We start from the raw sequence: 19,384 nt of genomic DNA, 5'->3' as shown, positions 1-19,384 counted from the left end.
CAAAAACATTGTGCATTAATTATAAGCGAGTGGGTGAACGTGGCATGAATAAGAAGTATTCATGATAGGATCAGAGGCCATTCTGATTCTGGTGAAGAAAGACGATTGTGTCACCGAAGGATCCACACATCCCCAATACATAAGGGATAGTATACATTTACACACTTGAACTGTGAGTCTAATAAAAATAATTATATTCTTCGCCAATTCCAAATTAATTGGCTAATCAACTCTCTAAGAACCTATTCGGGGATAAATATTTTACCGTTATTACTTTCTCGTCAAATAAAATTTACATAAAATTCTAGATAAGAATTAATTGTTGTTAATTGTAATTCAAAAAGGTTCGTAATAGAGAATATCATTCTTGAGAATAAAATTTACTCGGAATCATTTGATTATTCCTGATTCCTTTATTCCCCTTTCCCTTTTCATTTAGATTAACAACATAATTAAGGTAAGAGCGAAAAAACTAAACCTAGCGTCGTCCAAACAAAATCTCAAATATAAAAATACTTAGCTTCATTCCATATTTTCAATTTAGCTATTTCATATTTTTATATCAAAATTTCTAGTTCTTGTTTTCCGCAAATCACTCAATTACATAACAGTTGTCCTCCGACGCTGACAACGTCTCCGGACATAACACAAATAAGCCATCATTTTGTTCATTAGCCTTTGAACTTGTTAAATAGTGATCTGCAGTACGTTGCACACTTGATGACAATCCATTAAGTGTTCTCACAACTTGTTTCCTTTTGTCTAAACACCATTTCACAATTTTTCCTGCTTCCACTCTGCTGTCTGCGGGAATTTTATTATCAGTTGTGCTAATTATGTATGTCAGCTTTTCGATGTATTTTTCAGCAGACTGTTTTAGTTTGACAGTTTCTACTTTTGACTCATTCTGATCTTTCACTTTTGTACTCTTCTTTTTAAGAGAGATTTTTCTAGATTTCAGCAGTCGTTTCTTCCGAGGAATAATGTCTTTTTTATGAATGACTTTACGCTTCACATTTATCGACGAAGTTATTTTACTGACGTTATTATCGGTATCCTTCAGAATGACTTTATCGTGAATCTTGACACCGATAGGGGGACCAGGTTCAGATTTGATTATTTGCTCGTGGATTTCTGAATTTATCTGTTGGCAACTGCCTTCAGAATAATCATTTGATTCCATTTTCGATGTTTGTGTTTGCTCATCGGTAAAATCACGAAGATATTCCCTTGATGTTTCTTTGGAATTCTTGATATCATATTGGACACTAGATATGAGAGATTCTCCTCTGCGATGACAAGTAATATTGGTTTATAACTGGAAGATACGTTGCCTATATGCAATACGTTCTTTCCGTTGAATTTCATGCAGAGAAATATCTTTGGAGTTGTTGTAATTAGAAGTACTAAGAAAACGAGTAATTTCTGTTTACTCAAACATAGTAACAAGATGTTCCCGCATCTGGGGAATACCATACTTAATTAGTTGTGGTTTCTCACGGAAGAGTAAGGATACGGCCAAAGCAATCGCAAATACACCGCAATCGGTGCCATTTGTTTGTTGTTGTACAGTTCTAAAATAAACCGTTCTATCAGTTACTTCATAGAATGGATATAAATTTTGCAAAAAACTTTTATGATCTTTATGAAGCAACTGTGTATTTAAAGAATCATAGATATTAATGTGATTGCCGTCATAAAAACTACAAATCCAGTGGCCAGAATCTGGCTTACCGCTATTGCTGTATAATATTTGAATATGTTTTTGGCCTACTGGTATTGGCTGAATTAGTTCAGGCCGTTCTAAATATATGGTATCCTGATGACGATAGTCCGAATGATTTGCTAGAATTTGACCGAAAAAAGTTATATGCTGATCCTGCAACTGTTGATTTTTGCGGATTATGTTCAATGACTCATCCGATAACGATTCATAATCAATTCGTGAATTCTTTCTCCGTTTTGTTCGATTTCCAGTGTATCTGTCTGACGATAATTTATCAATGTTACGTTTCATTGTACTATCAGCAGGTCTCTCATCATTTATTATATGACATGTCTTATTGCTCTTCGTTTTCTTACACTTACTTATTTTCACATTCTTCATAGGTCGATGATCATTTGGTGTTCCGATCACCTTTTCTTTGTATTGAAACGGACGTCCAATATCTTCACTCCGTGAATCAAGTGACAGTGGATCAAAATCTAATTTAAACTTCTTACACGACAACGGTCTTACATTAATAACAGGAAACCGAGATATTCTGCTCTGCTGAAATATCTGTAACAAATGTTGACGCATTTCTGCTGTATTATACGTAATTTGTTCCGGATCATCCCCAAAGGCTATCGAAACTGCAAACGCTATTGCAAAGACTCCACAAGTTAACAAATTAAACGAAATATAACAAATGAAAAAGAACGAAACACGAAAGCTCTCAACCGCGACTAAATTATGCAAATGTTTTTTGGGGTTAAGACAAAACGAGAGGAAAATCACTGCATGTACACACTCACACAACACACACACTAAGTGTGATACACTTTACACAATAACAGACACTCTTCTAATCTAATTAAACTAAAATATTTGACACTGCAGCAAGATTAACCGCTTATTTTGTTTATTGATTGGCAATGGAAAATCTTTTGCCTGATACAACATTGCCATCAATAATCGATGAAGTACATGCTGCCATCTATTGGTCCGTTTAACCGAAATGTTAGACAGATGGCGCTAGTTTCGAGGTGGCGAAATTGGCGGGATTTTCAAATATTTTTCGGATACGTTGAATATTGTTGTACATTTTGTAATTAGTTTTATTCTTTTCGTGCGAATGTAAGTTAAGGAATCAAGAAATTACGAACCATTGTTTATGGTAATATATATTTATCTTATTCATTTGTTGTGTGTGTGTCTCTGTGTGTTGTGTGTAGAATTATTCCAATTTTTTATAAATGTCTATAATTTTTTACAGCAGTAGTTTTAGTCATTTTTTTCAACGATATTTTATTATAATAATATTTTCTATTTTTATGTTCATTTTTAGGTAGTTTAGTGTGTGTTTGTATTTGTGTGTTGTGACCTTTTGTCTAATTATTAATTCTCAATTGTTAATTAGAGGACGGGTCAAATACTAAATAAAAAGGGGCAGAGGCTGTTACAGTGAATATATTTATTTAATATAATAATTCAGGATTGTACAAAACTTGGTCGAAAATACAATGATTGAAATAATGCCTGTTTCTGGGAATTCGCAGGAGTGAGGGGCAGGCAGGTCACTTGTTGGACCACTTTTGATATTATACAAAGAAAAGGCGGTGGCTCTACATTTAAGAAAAAGGGAGAGAATTGATGGAACCAATAACAGTAATATAAACAATAATAATAATGATCTTATTGATCTAAAGAAAGAACAATGTGAATTACCACCGTTGGAGGGGTTCTGGGAAACGTAACTGGGGGAAATGATGCCGCTGGGTAATGAGGGGAAAGAAAAGGTACTCACTCGGCCAATGATGTTGTCCTGATTTTCCCCGGTTTTCCTCTCTGGGTTTTTTTTAGGGGGTGTCCACCCATTTCCGGGGGTCTGTGGGATTGAGCCGGGTCCAGAAGAGCCTCTCTTTGAACTCGGGCGATCCTGGGTCACTTGACTATCTTTCCGCGATTGATTTTATTAATTATTGAAAAACAATGTACTGCTCTTAGCGACAGCTGAACGACGAGTGGGGATCGATTAGCCGCTCTAGGATCTCCTCGAAGTATTCGGGGGTCCTCGGCCTATATTCGTCCATTTCCGGGGTGTAATATTCGCCTTCCCCTGATCAACCGATCGATGCTTGTGGGCGTCTTCGTGGGCCGAGGGGCGGCGGGGAGACGCACTATGCAACGTGCGTGTGCGCCCATTGTCCTGAGTCGCGTGTTGAACAGGGGACTGCGGCGGGGGGGGGGGGGCGCTACGTCATCCACTTCCTCCTTGAGCGTGAGCGTGATGAGTAGCGGACCGCGGGAAGGAGGGGGAAGACCTACGTCATCCTATCCTCCAGTGGTGATTCTCTCCGACGGTTCTCGCCCTGTCCGAGCCCGGTGAGTAGGGGATCGGGGGAGGGGGAAGGACTTATGGGAAGAGGTTCTCCAACGGTGTGCAAACGAATGAGTAAATACTAATAGAATAGAATAGGGGCCGTGCGGAGGGGGGGGGGTGTTAACATAACCTTTAAGGTTTGTTGCCTCGTCACAGTGTGTAAAAGTACGTTTTTTTCCATGTTTTTACAACATTTTTTTACATTAGTATTTTAACATTCATTTTTTGTTTTTTTTTGTTATTTTTAACATTATTATAAGTTTTTAACATTTTTTTATATAATAACTAACTAAATTTAAAGTATTTAAGGTTCAAGTACGCAAAGGAATCCATTCGCTCAGCCATTTAATTTATAATACTGGTGAGGCGCCTTAATATATAGATATGAAAACCTGAAAGAGAGAAATAAAGTTAAAAATATTGATTATTAATTAAATTTCAAGGAAATGGGGCAATTGAGACTTACTTGGATCTAAGAAAATATGAAAAATATGCTATGATATCAGAGAGGGTAGGAGCTAATAAAAGCAAGACTCAGTATTTTATCCACAATTGAAATAAAACACTGAGCCTTTGCCAAACATGCCTTGACCTACTCCAGGAGGAGGTGGAGGACCTGGACGATCATTCCTGGATTGAAAATATTGTGATTTCCAATAGCTGAAGGGGAAAGGTTATTACAATTAACAAGCAGGCAACAGATATTACATAAATGATGTAGCCGGGAAAGATGAATGTGTGTGCCTGTGTGTGTGTGTGTAAACACCACTTACGCTGCATCCCGCTTCTCCTTTTTTTTCCTCCTCGATTCTTCCTCTCTGGTCCCCTGCTTCCTCGCCCTGCCCCTTGTCCTCTTCCTCCACCAGCTCCTTGTTCTCTTCCGCGTCCTGCCCATTACTCTCTTCCTCGTCCGATCTCTTGTTGTCCTGCTCCTCGTCCATCCTCTTTATCGGCTTCTTCAGCCTGCCTTTGCAGAACATCCATTTGTTGCTGCAAATTCTCCATCAGCCGATGGATATGATCCGTACGACGGTAGCCGTGGGGAATTTGCAGCAGACTGCTGCGGACCTGTGCTGGTGGCATCTGGGCTGATGGCACTTGTGCTGGTGGCACTTGTGCTGGTGGCACTTGTGCTGGTGGCATCTGGGCTGGAGGCACTTGGACTGGTGCCACTTGGACTGGTGCCACTTCGGCTGGTGCCATTTGTGCTGGAGGTAGTGAGCCAGAGAGCGAGGCATTCTCACGGCTTTCCCTTTCGCTCTGAAAAAAAAAATTAGTACGAAATCCGCCATTTTCAATTTTGTTTATGCATTTTCGTGCAAACAAGTATGCAAATGAGTGAAAAAAAAACAAAATAAACTAAAATAAGCAACAAAATCACTGAAACATGGAAGAGAATATCGTCATTCAGAAATAATTGTTCAAAATCCCGCGGTCAAACATCAGGATGACCAACCCGATGACCTTGGCCAATCACCTTTGACCATCGTAACGAGAGGTCACGATCGATCTCTGGATCGTTACGATGGTCAGTACGCCATTGGTCCTTCGAGCCGGATTCGGGAGTGAAGTGTGTGAAGTGTACATCGGAAAATTCAACGTGGGAAAAGGGACGCCGGCCACGCGTTAATCTACGGGGCCCACATCATAGACCCCACGGGCTCATCGAGGACATCGGCCAAATTCCTCAAGGGATTACGCACGGGACAACAGCAACGGGCTTTGTTTACGTCGGATTCCACGAGAGGTACCAAGGTCGACCACCCCGGCCGCTCAACTCAATATCGAGCGCGTTATCGATTGACGAGGCGGTCGGTAACACATCGGCGGCATATCATCCACAGTCGGTAAATACTTACCAACGCCGATCGGTAAGTCAACCATCTCAAACGTCCCGTGTCAACGCATGCGCTACACATCAAGTAAGGGATAGACATTCAGTTGGGTCCAAATTTAATACAATTTAAATTAAAATTAAAGACCACCATTGTGGACCACCATGATGGAGGAAAACGACAGGATGCTCGCATCGTTGGGAACTTCGGAAAACCCCGGAACGGAAACTCTCGGCAACGCATAGGAGGAGGCCTCCTTCAGGGAACCGGAGTCGGAGCCGGTTACCAAAACTAGGAGGTCCATCACACCCTGGCCAAGCAGCGTGGAGAATCGGATCGGAATCCAACTGACCCGGATGAGGTCTCTTCGGGAGATTATTGAAAAACTCGGCAGCGAAGAAGCACGAGCTCTTCGCTATGATGAACTCCAAACTCATCGGACCGTGGTAGGGGACACGTGGTCCAAGTTCTCGGCCTAACACGAGAAGCTAATTGAGAAGTTGAGCGAAGAGGTGATGGATCACCCCTACTTCGCCGAAGATATGTTTGCCCAGGCGGACAGAATCTACAGGAAAGCGATGGAAGAGCTAGGCCGCAGAACAGCTAGCTTACCACAACGGGGTTCGGGCAACAATCACGGATCCTCAATTAGCCATCTGGAAAGACTACAGGTGCCGGAGTTCCACGGCACCTACTCGGAGTGGAGAAACTTCCACGACGCCTTCGTATCACTTCTCCATAGCCAGACCGGCTATTCGGACCTGGACAAGATGATAAGGCTGAGGAAGGCCCTAAAGGGATCGGCAGCGGAGCTCATCACAAACATCGGAACGGGAGCTGCCCATTATGAGACAGCTTGGAAAAAACTCGTAGTTCGGTACGAGAACCCAAGGCTGATAATGGCAGCTCATCTCAATCGGTTACTGAAGCTCAAGGAGGTGAAGGAGCTGTCCTCCAAGAGTCTCCTTCAGGTCATCGACGCAGTGACGGAATCATTGACGGCACTTAAAAATCTCGGAGCTCCAACAGATACGTGGGACATCATGGTCTGTCATCTCATCACAAGGGCTCTGGATCGGAAGTCCAGTCAGGACTGGGAGCTTAAGCTGGGAGACTCCACGGATCCCCCGCAGCTGGAGAGTTTTCTCGAGTTTCTCAGGGCCCGAGCAAGGGCCTGGGAAAAAATTGAGCGGGAAGGGGAGAAATGGAGTTCGGAAAGGCCAAAACAGTCGGCAAAGGCCTACCACGGAACTTCATCGGGACGACCATCAGAGGCCTCTAAGGGAGCCTCAAGCAAGAAGACGACATGTGTGGCCTGCGGAGGGCCACACTGGATTGGACCCGAGTGCACCAAGTTCTTCGGCATGAATGCCGTCCAAAAGAGGCAGTTCCTAGTTGACGAGGGACTCTGTTACAATTGCTTGGGGCCTTATCCGGCAACCAAATGCAAGAGCACCAGGAGGTGTCGGCATTGCAACGGGTTGCACCACACACTCATACATGAAAGGAGGCATGATCTACCGGAACCGTCAACAAAGGCCAGCACATCATCGGAGCCAAGCACGAGCGGTTAAGTAGCATTTTATTATTCACTATAATAAATATGGCTACATTAACCGCTGTGTACGTTGACAGGAGACAACAACATCACGGGAGCCGGAGCGAACATCACAGCGGATCCTGTCAACGAACTACCGGGACCAGCATCACGTCAAGACCTACAACACGGCGCAACACCATCGGGGAAGAGGTCGACGACCTCCCAGACTCATTTCGGGGGAGTCTGATCAAACGGAAGTGTACCACCATTCGGAAAATCTATCGGCAAAGCAACATTCTGGTGATCATCTACATTCGGCGGAAAATCAATTCAGACAACCATCCCGTGTAGAAGCCATGCCTCATGAAGAGGAACCACAATCGGAACAGCAACAGGACAATCACCACGGGGATCAACATCACTCGGAACCGCAACCGGTTCATCAGGTGGACACACGCAACGTCTTGGAAGCTCAACAGAGCTGTCAGCGGAAAAATCAACTGGTCGTCTTGGCAACGGCAATGGTTACTGCCCTGAATCACCAGGGATATTCAAGGCCAGCAAGGATCCTCATCGACCAAGGCTCAGAAGTGTCATTGGTATCTGAGCGCTTGGTCAATCAACTGCAACTAAAACGGAGGTCATCATCATTATCAATTATCGGCATCGGAGAAACTTCCTCGGGAAGCACGCGTGGGGTTGTGTCATTCGATTTACAACCGAAACATAATCCTACTGCGTTGTTCAACTTGGAAGCCCACATCATGAGTAAGCTCCCGGCAAAGATCCCACCATTCGCTTGTGACACACGGACTCCCCAGGAGCTATGGGAACTCAATTTGGCGGATCGGAAATTCCAACAACCTGGGGCCATTGACATAATCATCGGAGCTGATTTCTACGGGAAAATTATCACGGACGGAATTATGAGATACAACGGAACGGGTCTCATAGCCCAGCAGACATTCGTTTGGCTGGGTAGTATCGGGGCCAGTCTGCTGTACAGGCTGTGCTAAGAAGAGGTGACTGAGGGTGACCACACGGACCATCAATCAACAACTATTGGACTGCTTAAAGAAGTTCTGGACGCAGGAAGAAATACTGGATACTGTATCAACGGTAATGAGCAAGGCTGACGCAGAATGCGAGCAGCATTTTTTAGAAACTCATAGAAGAGACGCAACGGGACGGTATACAGTACGTCTACCGTTTAAATCGTCGCCTGCCGTCCTAGGGGATACAGCATCGACGGCTCGGATTCGCTTACAGAAGCTCAACAGGCGATTGGCGGCAGATCCAGAGGCTCACACTCTATACCGGAAATTCATTGAGGAGTATGAGGCCTTGGATCACATGCAACGGGCACCATCGACGTCAGAGACACGTCAGGCATACTACTTGCCTCATCACGGAGTGCTCAGACCAGATAGCACGACGACCAAATTAAGAGTCGTATTCGACGCTTCACATCGAAGCTCTACGGGAGTGTCACTGAATGATATTCTTCATTCAGGACCGAAACTACAAACGGAATGCTCTGACGTCCTCATCTGGCTTCGTCGGCATCGGTTGGTCTTCGGAGCGGACATAGAGAAAATGTTCCGCCAGATTCGCGTCCATCAGGATGATTGGGACTATCAACGAATCTTTTGGAAGGACGACGACGGCCAGATCATTGAATATCAATTAACAACGGTCACCTACGGGACCAGCTGTGCACCTTGGCTGTCTCTTCGGGTGCTGAAGCAGCTGGCAGTCGATGAAGGTCATCGATTTCCTTTGGCGTTATCAACGTTCGCACGGGGGCGATATGTTGACGATATCTACGGAGGTGCAGAAACCGAACCGGATTTAGAAAGAATAATTAAGGATCTAATCGGACCCTGCATGGCGGGCGGCATGCCACTGCAGAAATGGTGCAGCAACGCGCCACGGACACTCGGACGACGCGGAATATCAGCAGAATCAGCTCCAACCATCAAATTCGGGGAATCATCAGTGAAAGTGCTGGGCCTCTGCTGGCAGCCTCAGACAGACACGTTCCACTTCAAGACAAGGAACTTCAGCGGAGACACCATCACCAAACGCGTAATCCTGTCCGAGATTGCGCAAATTTACGATCCTTTGGGACTTATAGCACCGGTCATCATCACGGCAGAAATATTTATACAAGAATTATGGCTGCTTAAACTCGACTGGGACGAGCAAATACCAATGACACATGCAAAACGGTGGAGAAGTTTCAGGGAGGAACTTCAACGGCTGAGCAGCCTTTCAATACCACGATGGCTACATCTTTCATCGGGATAGGAACTACAACTACACGGATTTGCGGATGCATCGACCCTAGCAATGGGTGCATCGGTCTATCTTCGCTCCTGGTCAGCATCATCGGGAGCCAACGTCAACATGGTCTGTGCCAAAACCAAGGTGGCTCCCCTCAAGAAGATGACCATTCCACGGCTGGAGCTCACGGCAGCTGTCATGGTCACAAATCTAATGGCCTATGTACAGCGAGCTCTGGAACTTGAGGATGCGGAGCTCTACTTATGGAGCGTCTCATCAGTAGCCATCGCATGGATCAACGGAGATCCATCACGGTGGAAGGACTTTGTGCAGAACAGGGTTCTCAAGATCCAAGATACCCTGCCCTCTGCCAAGTGGAATCACATCAACGGGAAGTAGAATCCAGCGGACTGCGCATCGAGAAAAATATCACCAACAGAATTGGGGGAGCATCATCTCTGGTGGACTGGACCATCATGGCTTGTCCAACCACCAGAACAATGGGTAGCAGCATCATCGGAATTAGCATCCACATCGGAATTAGCATCAGTGGTGGCAACGGAGGCGAAACCACCCACCACCAGCTCATATCCAGTGCACATTGTCGACGAAGATGCACTGATCAACCGGATTTCGTCATGGAACAAGGTAGCTCGAATCACAGCCTGGGTGAATCGAGCAGTAAACAAATTTAAGGGACAACCAATACCGGATTCTCCACAACTCGGAACAACGGAAATAGAGGACGGAAGACTGTTTTGGGTTAAGTACACCCAACAGCGATATTTCGAACGGGAAATCAACACACTGAAGGCTGGAAGATCACTGGCAGCTATGCTTCGTATGACGACGCTGACGCCATACCTGGAGAACGACGTCATGCGCATGGGCGGACGTCTACGGAATTCAACATTGGATCCGGAGGAGAAGAATCCAATTATTCTCCCACGTCACTCACCGCTATCAACACTTATCATTGCCGAAGCTCATCAGAGGAGCTTCCACGGGGGAAGGCAACTCACGTTGGCACACATCCGGCAAAGGTACTGGATCATCGGAGGACGGGCACCAGTACGCTCACACATATTAAAGTGCGTCATCTGCGCACGTCATCGAGCTGTGCGAGCTCAACAGCTGATGGGACAGCTGCCATCGCGACGAGTGACACCATCAAGAGTCTTCCTTCACTCAGGAGTAGACTTCGCCGGCCCAATCAACATCCTGAGGTGGAGAGGCTCAGGGGCAGGCAAAACAATGTACAAGGCGTACATTTGCCTATTTGTCTGCTGCGCCACATCCGCAACACACTTGGAACTGGTAACAGATCTCACGGCGGAAGGATTCATCGCATCATACAAGCGATTTACGTCAAGACGGGGAATTTGCGCGACCCTGACCAGTGACAAGGGACTAAACTTCATCGGGGCAGAAAAGCAATTGCGGCAGATTATCCACCAGGCATCCAGCGAATCAGCAACCATCAAGAACTGGCTAGCAACAAACGGACCGGAATGGAGATTTAATCCGCCCTACTCGCCACACATGGGAGGCAAGTGGGAGGCCGCGGCTAAATCCACGAAACACCACTTACGGTGAGTGATAGGAACTTCAACTCTGACGGACGAGGAATTTACGACTCTTCTGACTCAGGTTGAAGCCATCCGGAACTCGAGACCATTCTGCCCGATAAACAACGACCCGCAAGACACAACGGCCTTGACACCAGGGCACTTCATCATCGGCGGATCGCTGACAGCGATTCCAGAACCAACTCTGGAACACATCAACACGGATCGGCTAAACAGGTGGCGACTTATCACGCAGAAGGTGCAGAACTTCTGGGACCATTGGGCACGCGAGTGCGGGCATCGCTACCAACAAATCTATCGGTGGAGAAAACCAACGGACGACATCAAAATTGGTTCGTTGGTTCTCATATCAAACGAGCAGGAACCGCCAACCAAATGGCCCCTGGCTCGAGTCATCAAGATCCACCCAGGACAGGACAACTTGACCAGGGTTGTGACACATTGGAAAGGCAACAAGGAAACGCAGCGGACAATCCATCGATTTGTACCACTACCAATCAACGACGACCTACTGGAAGGTCAAAACTAACAAGGACAGTCTACATCGTCACCCAGGGGGGTGACGCAGGGCGGGCGGTATGTTCAAAATCCCCCGGTCAAACGTCAGGATGACCAACCGGATGACCTCGGCCAATCACCTTCGACCATCGTACCGAGAGGTCACGATCGATCTCGGGATCGTTACGATGGTCAGTACGCCATCAGCTAGCAATCGGCATAGACATACGGTTTGTCTTACGGAAATTCCAACGGGGAATTATCGGCTACCACTCGGATAGCCAACGGGGTTAGAACCGGCAATAATCATTCGGTCAATACAGTCCACTACTAAAGAATAACCTTTAATACCTCGGAGTGCACATTGTGTGAAATTATTTACACCAAATAAATCGGCTTCTCAACACACCCAGTGTCAAGTTATTCCCCATCCGGAACTTCCTCACCCACCATCCCATCCGGCCCAAATCATCCCCGGAACACCTCAAATTAAAACCAATAATGTCATCTAATCATTTAAATAATTAAAAATGATTAGACAAAATCATTAAAATGTGATGTTTTTCCCTACCATTTATTTTCACTGATTTGTTTACCAATTCATAATTTTTGAAGTGAAAACTTCTTATGGCGCGTTGGGCACTTTTATTGGTGAGCATTTTCTCGTGAACTCGCGACAGATGAGATTTTACAGTGATGCCAGATGCGGGACCCACACGTCTCCCACTGCCCCACTCCGCAGCAGTAGTTGCGCGAGGGAGTTGCGCATGAAACCCCCACGCGTGGGATTTTTGCCCCCGTCGCGCATCACTGCTATTAGTATACGCATAGGTATATATGAGCTGTTTCTTTCTTCCGATAGGGAAACAACTTCCTGTTTTAGCAACAGTTACATTAAAAGTATACAAGTTTGGCGCTAGCGTTTAAAAAGGCGCTGCATTTAAAGTTTGAAGTTGATAAATTTCTACAAAATTACAGAAAATCTCGAAATTTTGGGGAATTAGGAAAATTATAAGTATGCTCATTTCAGCTAACAATTAAAAATTATCGGAAAGCCGGAAAAGTAGGAAAACCTGAAAAATCGAAAATATATTCGTTTTATTAGAGAATTTTACTAGCGACGTGATTCGATGGCCGGAAAATCGCTAAAAATTATGGGAACGCCGGAAAAGCAGGAAAACCCAAAAAATCGAAAATATACCCAATTTAGTAGAGAATTTCACTAGGGACGTGAATCGACGATCGGAAATTCGGATGGTCGGAAAACATATATATGCTACGATTATAGCTTTAAAAAAATCTACATTGTTATTTTTGATTATAGATTTGTCTTGAAAATGGATGCAGTTTTATATGAAGAATTTCATATAACGATGTCCAATGATCGCAATCTTAGTACAAAAAAATACTAAACTCCTAGTGATGCAGTATTTAAAAGAAATATAAATATATTTAAATCAAAATTGTTCATTTCACACTTTAGTTGCCATAGACCTATTGTTTCAGTTTTAGAATTTAATGAAAATGCTGATAATGATGATGTAAGAGTTGTTGAAATTATGGATGAGAAGTGATAAATTTTGTATTTACTATTTACTAATAAATTTTTTTTTTTCAAGTTGTCCATTTCTTTGATGTTACAATCGTTTTACTTTGTTTTACATCCTCTCCAGCCTCTCTTAAACTTTCCTTTCCCGCCTCTCTTCTTCTTCCCCCCCCCCCTGTACGGCATTTGCCGAAAGGGAGGGAAAAACCTCACTCGAGGGAAAACCTGCCCTGGTACAGTCGTCCTTTTGACAGGACTACCGCTCGACAGTGAAACCGTGAGATGAAAGCGCTATAAATTTTTTAAAATTTTGACCGCCGGTGCCCGGGATCGAACCCGGGTCGTTGGCTAGCGAGTCTAGCACTCTAACCGCACGACCACTGCCGTCGGTTACTATTTACTAATATTTACTCATTTAAATAAAACCACTTCCTTCGAATATAGTTTCTATATTATTATACTTCATATCCATTCCAAAAGTGCCCACATTGCTTCGATAAACTTGATTTTTTTAGGTATAATTTCTCATATCGCGAGCGCACCTAAAGATGCTCACCCAAAAAAGTGCCCAACAAGCCAAAAGTTCAAGATTTCACTTCTGCCTGCACTCCCGGAGTGCAGCGAGTTTTTTTATTTGCTATTTGTGTTTGCATCATTTTTTTCACTTATTTTTATACAGAAAAGCATGTAAATTATTTAAAAAAATGTTAAAAACATCAGTGACAAAAAATAAAAGGCCAATATTAATTTTTTTAATGATTTTAACTAATCATTTCCACAATAACAACATTATGCAAACGACTGACAAAGTAACAACACCTGTATAGGTTAGGTTTTCTGTCAGCCGGCTTCATTCTTTTTGTATTGGTCAATGGTCTCACAAAATCATGAAAAATTAATAACAAATTAAGGATGCTATCAATCAACAATAATAAAACCACGTATACATACCATTTTTGCAATTATTTCACTATTGCGTGGCCTCTGACGTTAACTGCACGGATGGCAAGCGAGAAATAGGAGATTGCGCGGGAAGCTAGTAATGCTGCCAGCGCTACCGGTAACAGCTGTAAAAGGGAAAGACCGCAGTTACTAGATAACCGAGGTTGGAACAGTAGTCGGTCGCTGGGAGCGCGATGCGAATCGGCCTTTTTCCCGATTTAACGTCGATTGTGATTGGTCCCGTCATTTTTCCCCTAGAATGAGCCCAGCGACAGAATTCATCATCGGAACATGTACTGTGCCAACCTGGTTATCTAGTAACCTTGGGGAGGAAGAGGAAATGGCATACATTATAATTGTTGCCAACTTTGACGTACAAGTCTAACGCTGAAAAAATACAATCGCGAAAATATTACATTATGATGGTTGCTATGGGCGGATATTTTTATTTATTATTGTTTATCAAGAAATAAAAATATCATTAGAAAGCTCATAGTCAACTTATATAATGTAACTAAGGACGGATTTTGCCAGAAATTTTCATATAACGAGAAAAAAAATGAAAACCATTCGGGGAGTAGTTGTGTCGCGTATATTATACGCGACAGCATCGGCCTATGACGTCACACGGGTCTAAAACGTCAACTTGGCGGATACGCTCTCGCGTATCTTGATAGTTGGAGTTCGATTTTGGACTCTGAAACTTGCGGTAGGGTTTTGATGGAGAGGAAGAAAAGAGTCGCTTAAACTACCGAAGGGTGCGTCGCGTAGTGAGAGTGATCGGTGCTGATCGAGTGCGGGGCGATTAGCCAGGAAGGTAATCGCGATGCGTGAGTGATACCCATAAGGAATCACCACGAGAATTTTTAATCCTCTGAAGTAATTGAGACAGATTTGGGGAATTATGATGCCTCCCCATTGGTGGAGGAGATTACCACGAGATCCGTTCGTTTATAGGGATTTGACGTTTTTCTAATTCGAAGTAGGGATTTGCTCTCAGTGATTCAGAGAGAAAACAATTCAAAGGGTTAATTAGACCAAAAATGAAGAATTTCGAGCCTCATCTTTCGCGTTATCTCTCTCGGCGGACTCATATTACTTAAAAGAGATTGTGATATTATCACTTATGGTTATTTAAAATTATTTAAAAGATAATAGTTTTTTTTTGTTTCTGGTCATGATTATTTATTAAAATAATGTATTAGAGTTAATTGAAATATTATCAAAGGCAATAATTAAATTTATTTATTCAAAGTTTTAGGGGTTTTGTTATTTTCTTTTGCGGATGAAAGTCCGACGAACCACCTCCATCCGCCTACACCCTCTCTCCACAACCTACCCCCTGAGCAGCGTGGGTATTCAAGGTCTTCCCATGGATTCGTACGCAAAGCTATACGGTTTTTGTTTCGTAAATTTTGGTTTATGTTAAAAATTAGTTTATTGAGACTCCGGTTTATCGTCTCCGGTAAAAAGGGCGGCTGGCGCCCAACAAATGTTGCTTGCGAATCCAGGGGAAAGGACAGTTAACGGGTTTTTCTCAACCCCGAGGAAAAATCTCGTTACAGACCTCATCAAGGAATATGAGGATCTGGGATACATGAGACGGGTCTCAGGGCAATCAGAACCATCACTGAGCTACTATCTGCATCATCACGGTGTCTTAAGGGAAGACAGCATCACCACAAAACTCAGGGTCGTCTGCAACGGTTCCAGCAAAACAACATCAGGATTATCACTCAATGAGATACTTCATGCAGGAGGAAAATCGCAAACGGAAGGCTCAGACGTTCTCATCTGGTTGAGAACTTTTCGATTAATCGTCGGAACGGACATTGTGAAAATGTTCCGTGAAATCAAGGTTCATCAAGAAGATTGGGATCTCCAAAGAATCCTGTGGAAGGACGAGGAGGGGAAAATCATCACATATCAACTGACAACGGTGACGTATGGGCAAACGTGTGCACCATGGTTGGCTCTACGAGTTCTTCAACAACTGGTGGAGGACGAGGGACATCAATATCCACTGGCGGCTGTCTCTCTAACAAAAGGGAGATACGTCGACGATATCTATGAGGGAGCTGATTCTGAGGAACAGCTCAAGGAACTCATCACGCAGCTCATCAATCTTTGCATGGCGGGCGGCATGCCACTGCAAAAATGGATCTCGAATCAACAAGGAATCCTACAGGATCGTCAGTTATCAACAAAATCAACATCGGCGGTCGAATTCGAGGACAAGCCGGTCAAAGTATTGGGACTGTGCTGGAATCCTCATTCAGACAGCTTCATCTATAAATTAAGGAAGCCATCAACGGAACAAATCAACAAAAGGGCAATCCTCTCAGAGATCGCCCAGATTTACGATCCTCTGGGACTCGGACCGGTTATCATCAGGGCGAAAATCTTCATCCAAGAGCTGTGGCTTCTCAAAGTTGGTTGGGATGGTTCACTGCCCTTGAGTCACATCAAGCGTTGGAAAGAATACACGGAGGAATTCTCAAATCTGGATCAAATATCAATCCCACGGTGACTTCAAACATCATCGACTTCAAGCAACATCCAACTTCATGGGTTTGCTGACGCTTCGAATCAGGCAATGGGTGCCGCAGTATACATCAGAGTGGACAATCATCAATCTGAGCCACTAGTCATCTTGGTGAGTGCAAAAACCAAGGTCGCACCACTTAAGAAAATGACAATTCCTCGCTTGGAATTGACAGCTGCTGTCATCTTAACCAATCTGGTCATCTACATCAGGAAGATGCTGGAGAAAGAGAATTTACCAGTCTTTATTTTGTCTGACTCCACGGTGGCGCTCACATGGATCAATGGACACCCATCAAGGTGGAAGCATTTTGTTCAGAATCGAGTTATCAAAATCCAGAACTCATTACCAGCAGCTGAATGGAAACATATCAGGGGAGTCGAGAACCCACCAGACTGTGCATCACGGGGATTATCACCAGATCAACTAGTAAATCATCAGCTGTGGTGCAATGGTTCATCATGACTGAAATCATCAATGGAAAACTGGCCATCATCATCAACATCAATCGAATCTACGGCAGAAGCAGCACTGGAGGAAAGGCCAGTGTCTGCACATCCGGTGGCACTGAATCTGGAGAGACGTCAAGATTTCTTGGAGAGGTACTCTACACTCGACAGGTTGCTCAGGATCTCGGCGAGAGTCCTGAGAGTCATCAACAACATGAGAAGGGAGCCAGTCCCAAGATAATTAGATCTCTTGCCAGAAGAACTGGAGGAGACCAGAATCTTTTGGATCAACTATACACAACAGGAGAGTTTTGGACCAATCATCAATCGCCTCATCAATGGACAAGACATCGCAAATAATCATCCAATGGCACGGTTGATTCCTCATCTGGATGAGAATCAGACCATTCGCCTAGGCGGGCGGCTGAAACGATCAACTCTTCAGCCAGAACCCAGGAACCCATCAATTGTACCAAGACAATCAAGGGTCACATCACTGGTCATCGAGGAGGCTCATCGGAAAACTTTTCATGGAGGAGTACAGGCGACGTTGGCACACATCAGACACAAATACTGGATCATCGGGGGTCGTCATCCTGTAAAATCGCATACTCGCAAGTGCGTGATCTGCGCACGACATCAAGCCATCAGGGGACAGCTGCTTCCAAGAAGAATCACATCAGCACGGCCATTCAAACACGCAGGAGTGGACTACGCAGGTCTTATCAAAATCAGCAGATGGAGAGGATCAGGAGCTCGACACTATCATGGGTACATAGCAGTTTTTGTGTGTCTTGCCACATCGGCAATTCACCTTGAACTACTCACAGATTTAACATCACAGGCATTCATCGAGACATACAAACGATTCACTGGAAGGAGAGGTATCTGTGCTACACTTAGCAGTGATAATGCTAAGACATTCATGGGAGCAGACAATGAGCTGGGCAGCCTTTTAGACGAATCAAGGAAGGAAATTCATTACATCATCAACGAACTCGCATCAAATGGCACAAAATGGATCTTCATCCCACTGCAATCATCCCACGTGGGTGGGAAATGGGAAGCTGCGGTGAAATCTGTGAAATTTCATCTAAAAAGGCTCACGGGGAATTTGGGACTCACGTACGAGGAACTCAATACATTTATCATTCAAATCGAGGCTCAACTTAACTCGAGGCCTCTCTGCGCTCTATCAGACGATCCTGATGACTGCAGAGCCCTCACACCTGGACATTTCATTATTGAGGAACCCATCAACGCAGTTCTAGAGCCATCACTTATCAATCAGAAAATGGAAGGTCTCACAAGGTGGAAAATGATCGCAAGGATCGCTCAGCAATTCTGGGACAGGTGGTCTCGGGAGTGCATGCATCACTATCAAACCATCTACAAATGGAAAAGATCAACGGATGATATCAAGGTCGGAACACTAGTCCTCATCATTGACGAGAGGTATCCACCAACAAAGTGGCCTCTAGGACGAGTATCAAGGGTTCATCCAAGTGATGACAATCTCACAAGGTTGGTAGACATCACCACTGGGGCAGGAGGTGCAACTACCTACACCAGACACATCAACAAGGTGGTTCCGTTACCAGTCAGCACAGAGGAGGAAGTACCAGAGGATCATTCGTCATCCTCCGATGACGAAGGCGGGCGGAATGTATAAATATGAGGCTGATCCAGACTACTGGGTCGATCGGACAATATCGGGAGGATTCCGTAAGGGGCTCGCATGTCAAGGGGGGATTCGCTGACCTCACTTCACTTCGTGTTCATCTTTCATCAGTATCACAACGCAAATATAGGATATTATCAGGTTTTTGTATCTTGGCTTTTATCGGATCGATTTATCTTTTCTTATATCATTTTTGGTTCATTATCATTGAATAATGTATAATTATCATCATCATCATTATTGGAAAGTTATCACGTGAAAATAGTGTACATTTGGGTTAAATTATATTTGTTTGAGGAGTGACTATGTTTTTTGCCGGGATTTAGGGGAAGTGGGACAATTGGTGGTAGAAAATAATGTTTTATCATAAATGGTCCACTAAACCTAT

General features: G+C 44.2%; 3 protein-coding genes across 3 annotated transcripts; 2 read left to right on the top strand and 1 right to left on the bottom strand.

Annotated features, from left to right (window-relative positions):
* Positions 1–4,367: 4,367 nt before the first annotated feature.
* LOC135171808 (uncharacterized) lies at positions 4,368–14,407 on the bottom strand. The gene is made up of 4 exons (XM_064138363.1): positions 14,331–14,407; positions 4,859–5,345; positions 4,552–4,745; positions 4,368–4,477 (listed from the first exon to the last, which is right to left on the bottom strand). The coding sequence occupies exons 1-2, from the start codon at positions 14,331–14,333 to the stop codon at positions 4,980–4,982; spliced, it is 369 nt and encodes a 122-aa protein (XP_063994433.1). The 5' UTR covers positions 14,334–14,407; the 3' UTR covers positions 4,368–4,477; positions 4,552–4,745; positions 4,859–4,979.
* Positions 14,408–15,813: 1,406 nt separating this feature from the next.
* On the top strand, positions 15,814–16,851 carry LOC135171802 (uncharacterized). Its single transcript, XM_064138358.1, has one exon. It carries the CDS (start codon positions 15,814–15,816, stop codon positions 16,849–16,851), a length of 1,038 nt encoding a protein of 345 aa, XP_063994428.1.
* Positions 16,852–17,682: 831 nt separating this feature from the next.
* Positions 17,683–18,987, top strand: LOC135171801 (uncharacterized). The gene has a single exon (XM_064138356.1). It carries the CDS (start codon positions 17,683–17,685, stop codon positions 18,985–18,987), a length of 1,305 nt encoding a protein of 434 aa, XP_063994426.1.
* The last annotated feature ends 397 nt before the right edge of the window (positions 18,988–19,384 follow it).

Source organism: Diachasmimorpha longicaudata, unplaced genomic scaffold (assembly GCF_034640455.1).
Source record: "Diachasmimorpha longicaudata isolate KC_UGA_2023 unplaced genomic scaffold, iyDiaLong2 ctg00000106.1, whole genome shotgun sequence".
Classification (NCBI taxonomy): Eukaryota; Metazoa; Arthropoda; class Insecta; order Hymenoptera; family Braconidae; genus Diachasmimorpha; species Diachasmimorpha longicaudata.
This window is presented reverse-complemented; position numbering and strand designations above follow the sequence as displayed.

Excerpts from the sequence above, each read along its gene's own strand:
- LOC135171802 (XM_064138358.1), top strand. The coding sequence starts at position 15,814 with ATGTTGCTTGCGAATCCAGGGGAAAGGACAGTTAACGGGTTTTTCTCA.
- LOC135171801 (XM_064138356.1), top strand. The coding sequence starts at position 17,683 with ATGGCACGGTTGATTCCTCATCTGGATGAGAATCAGACCATTCGCCTA.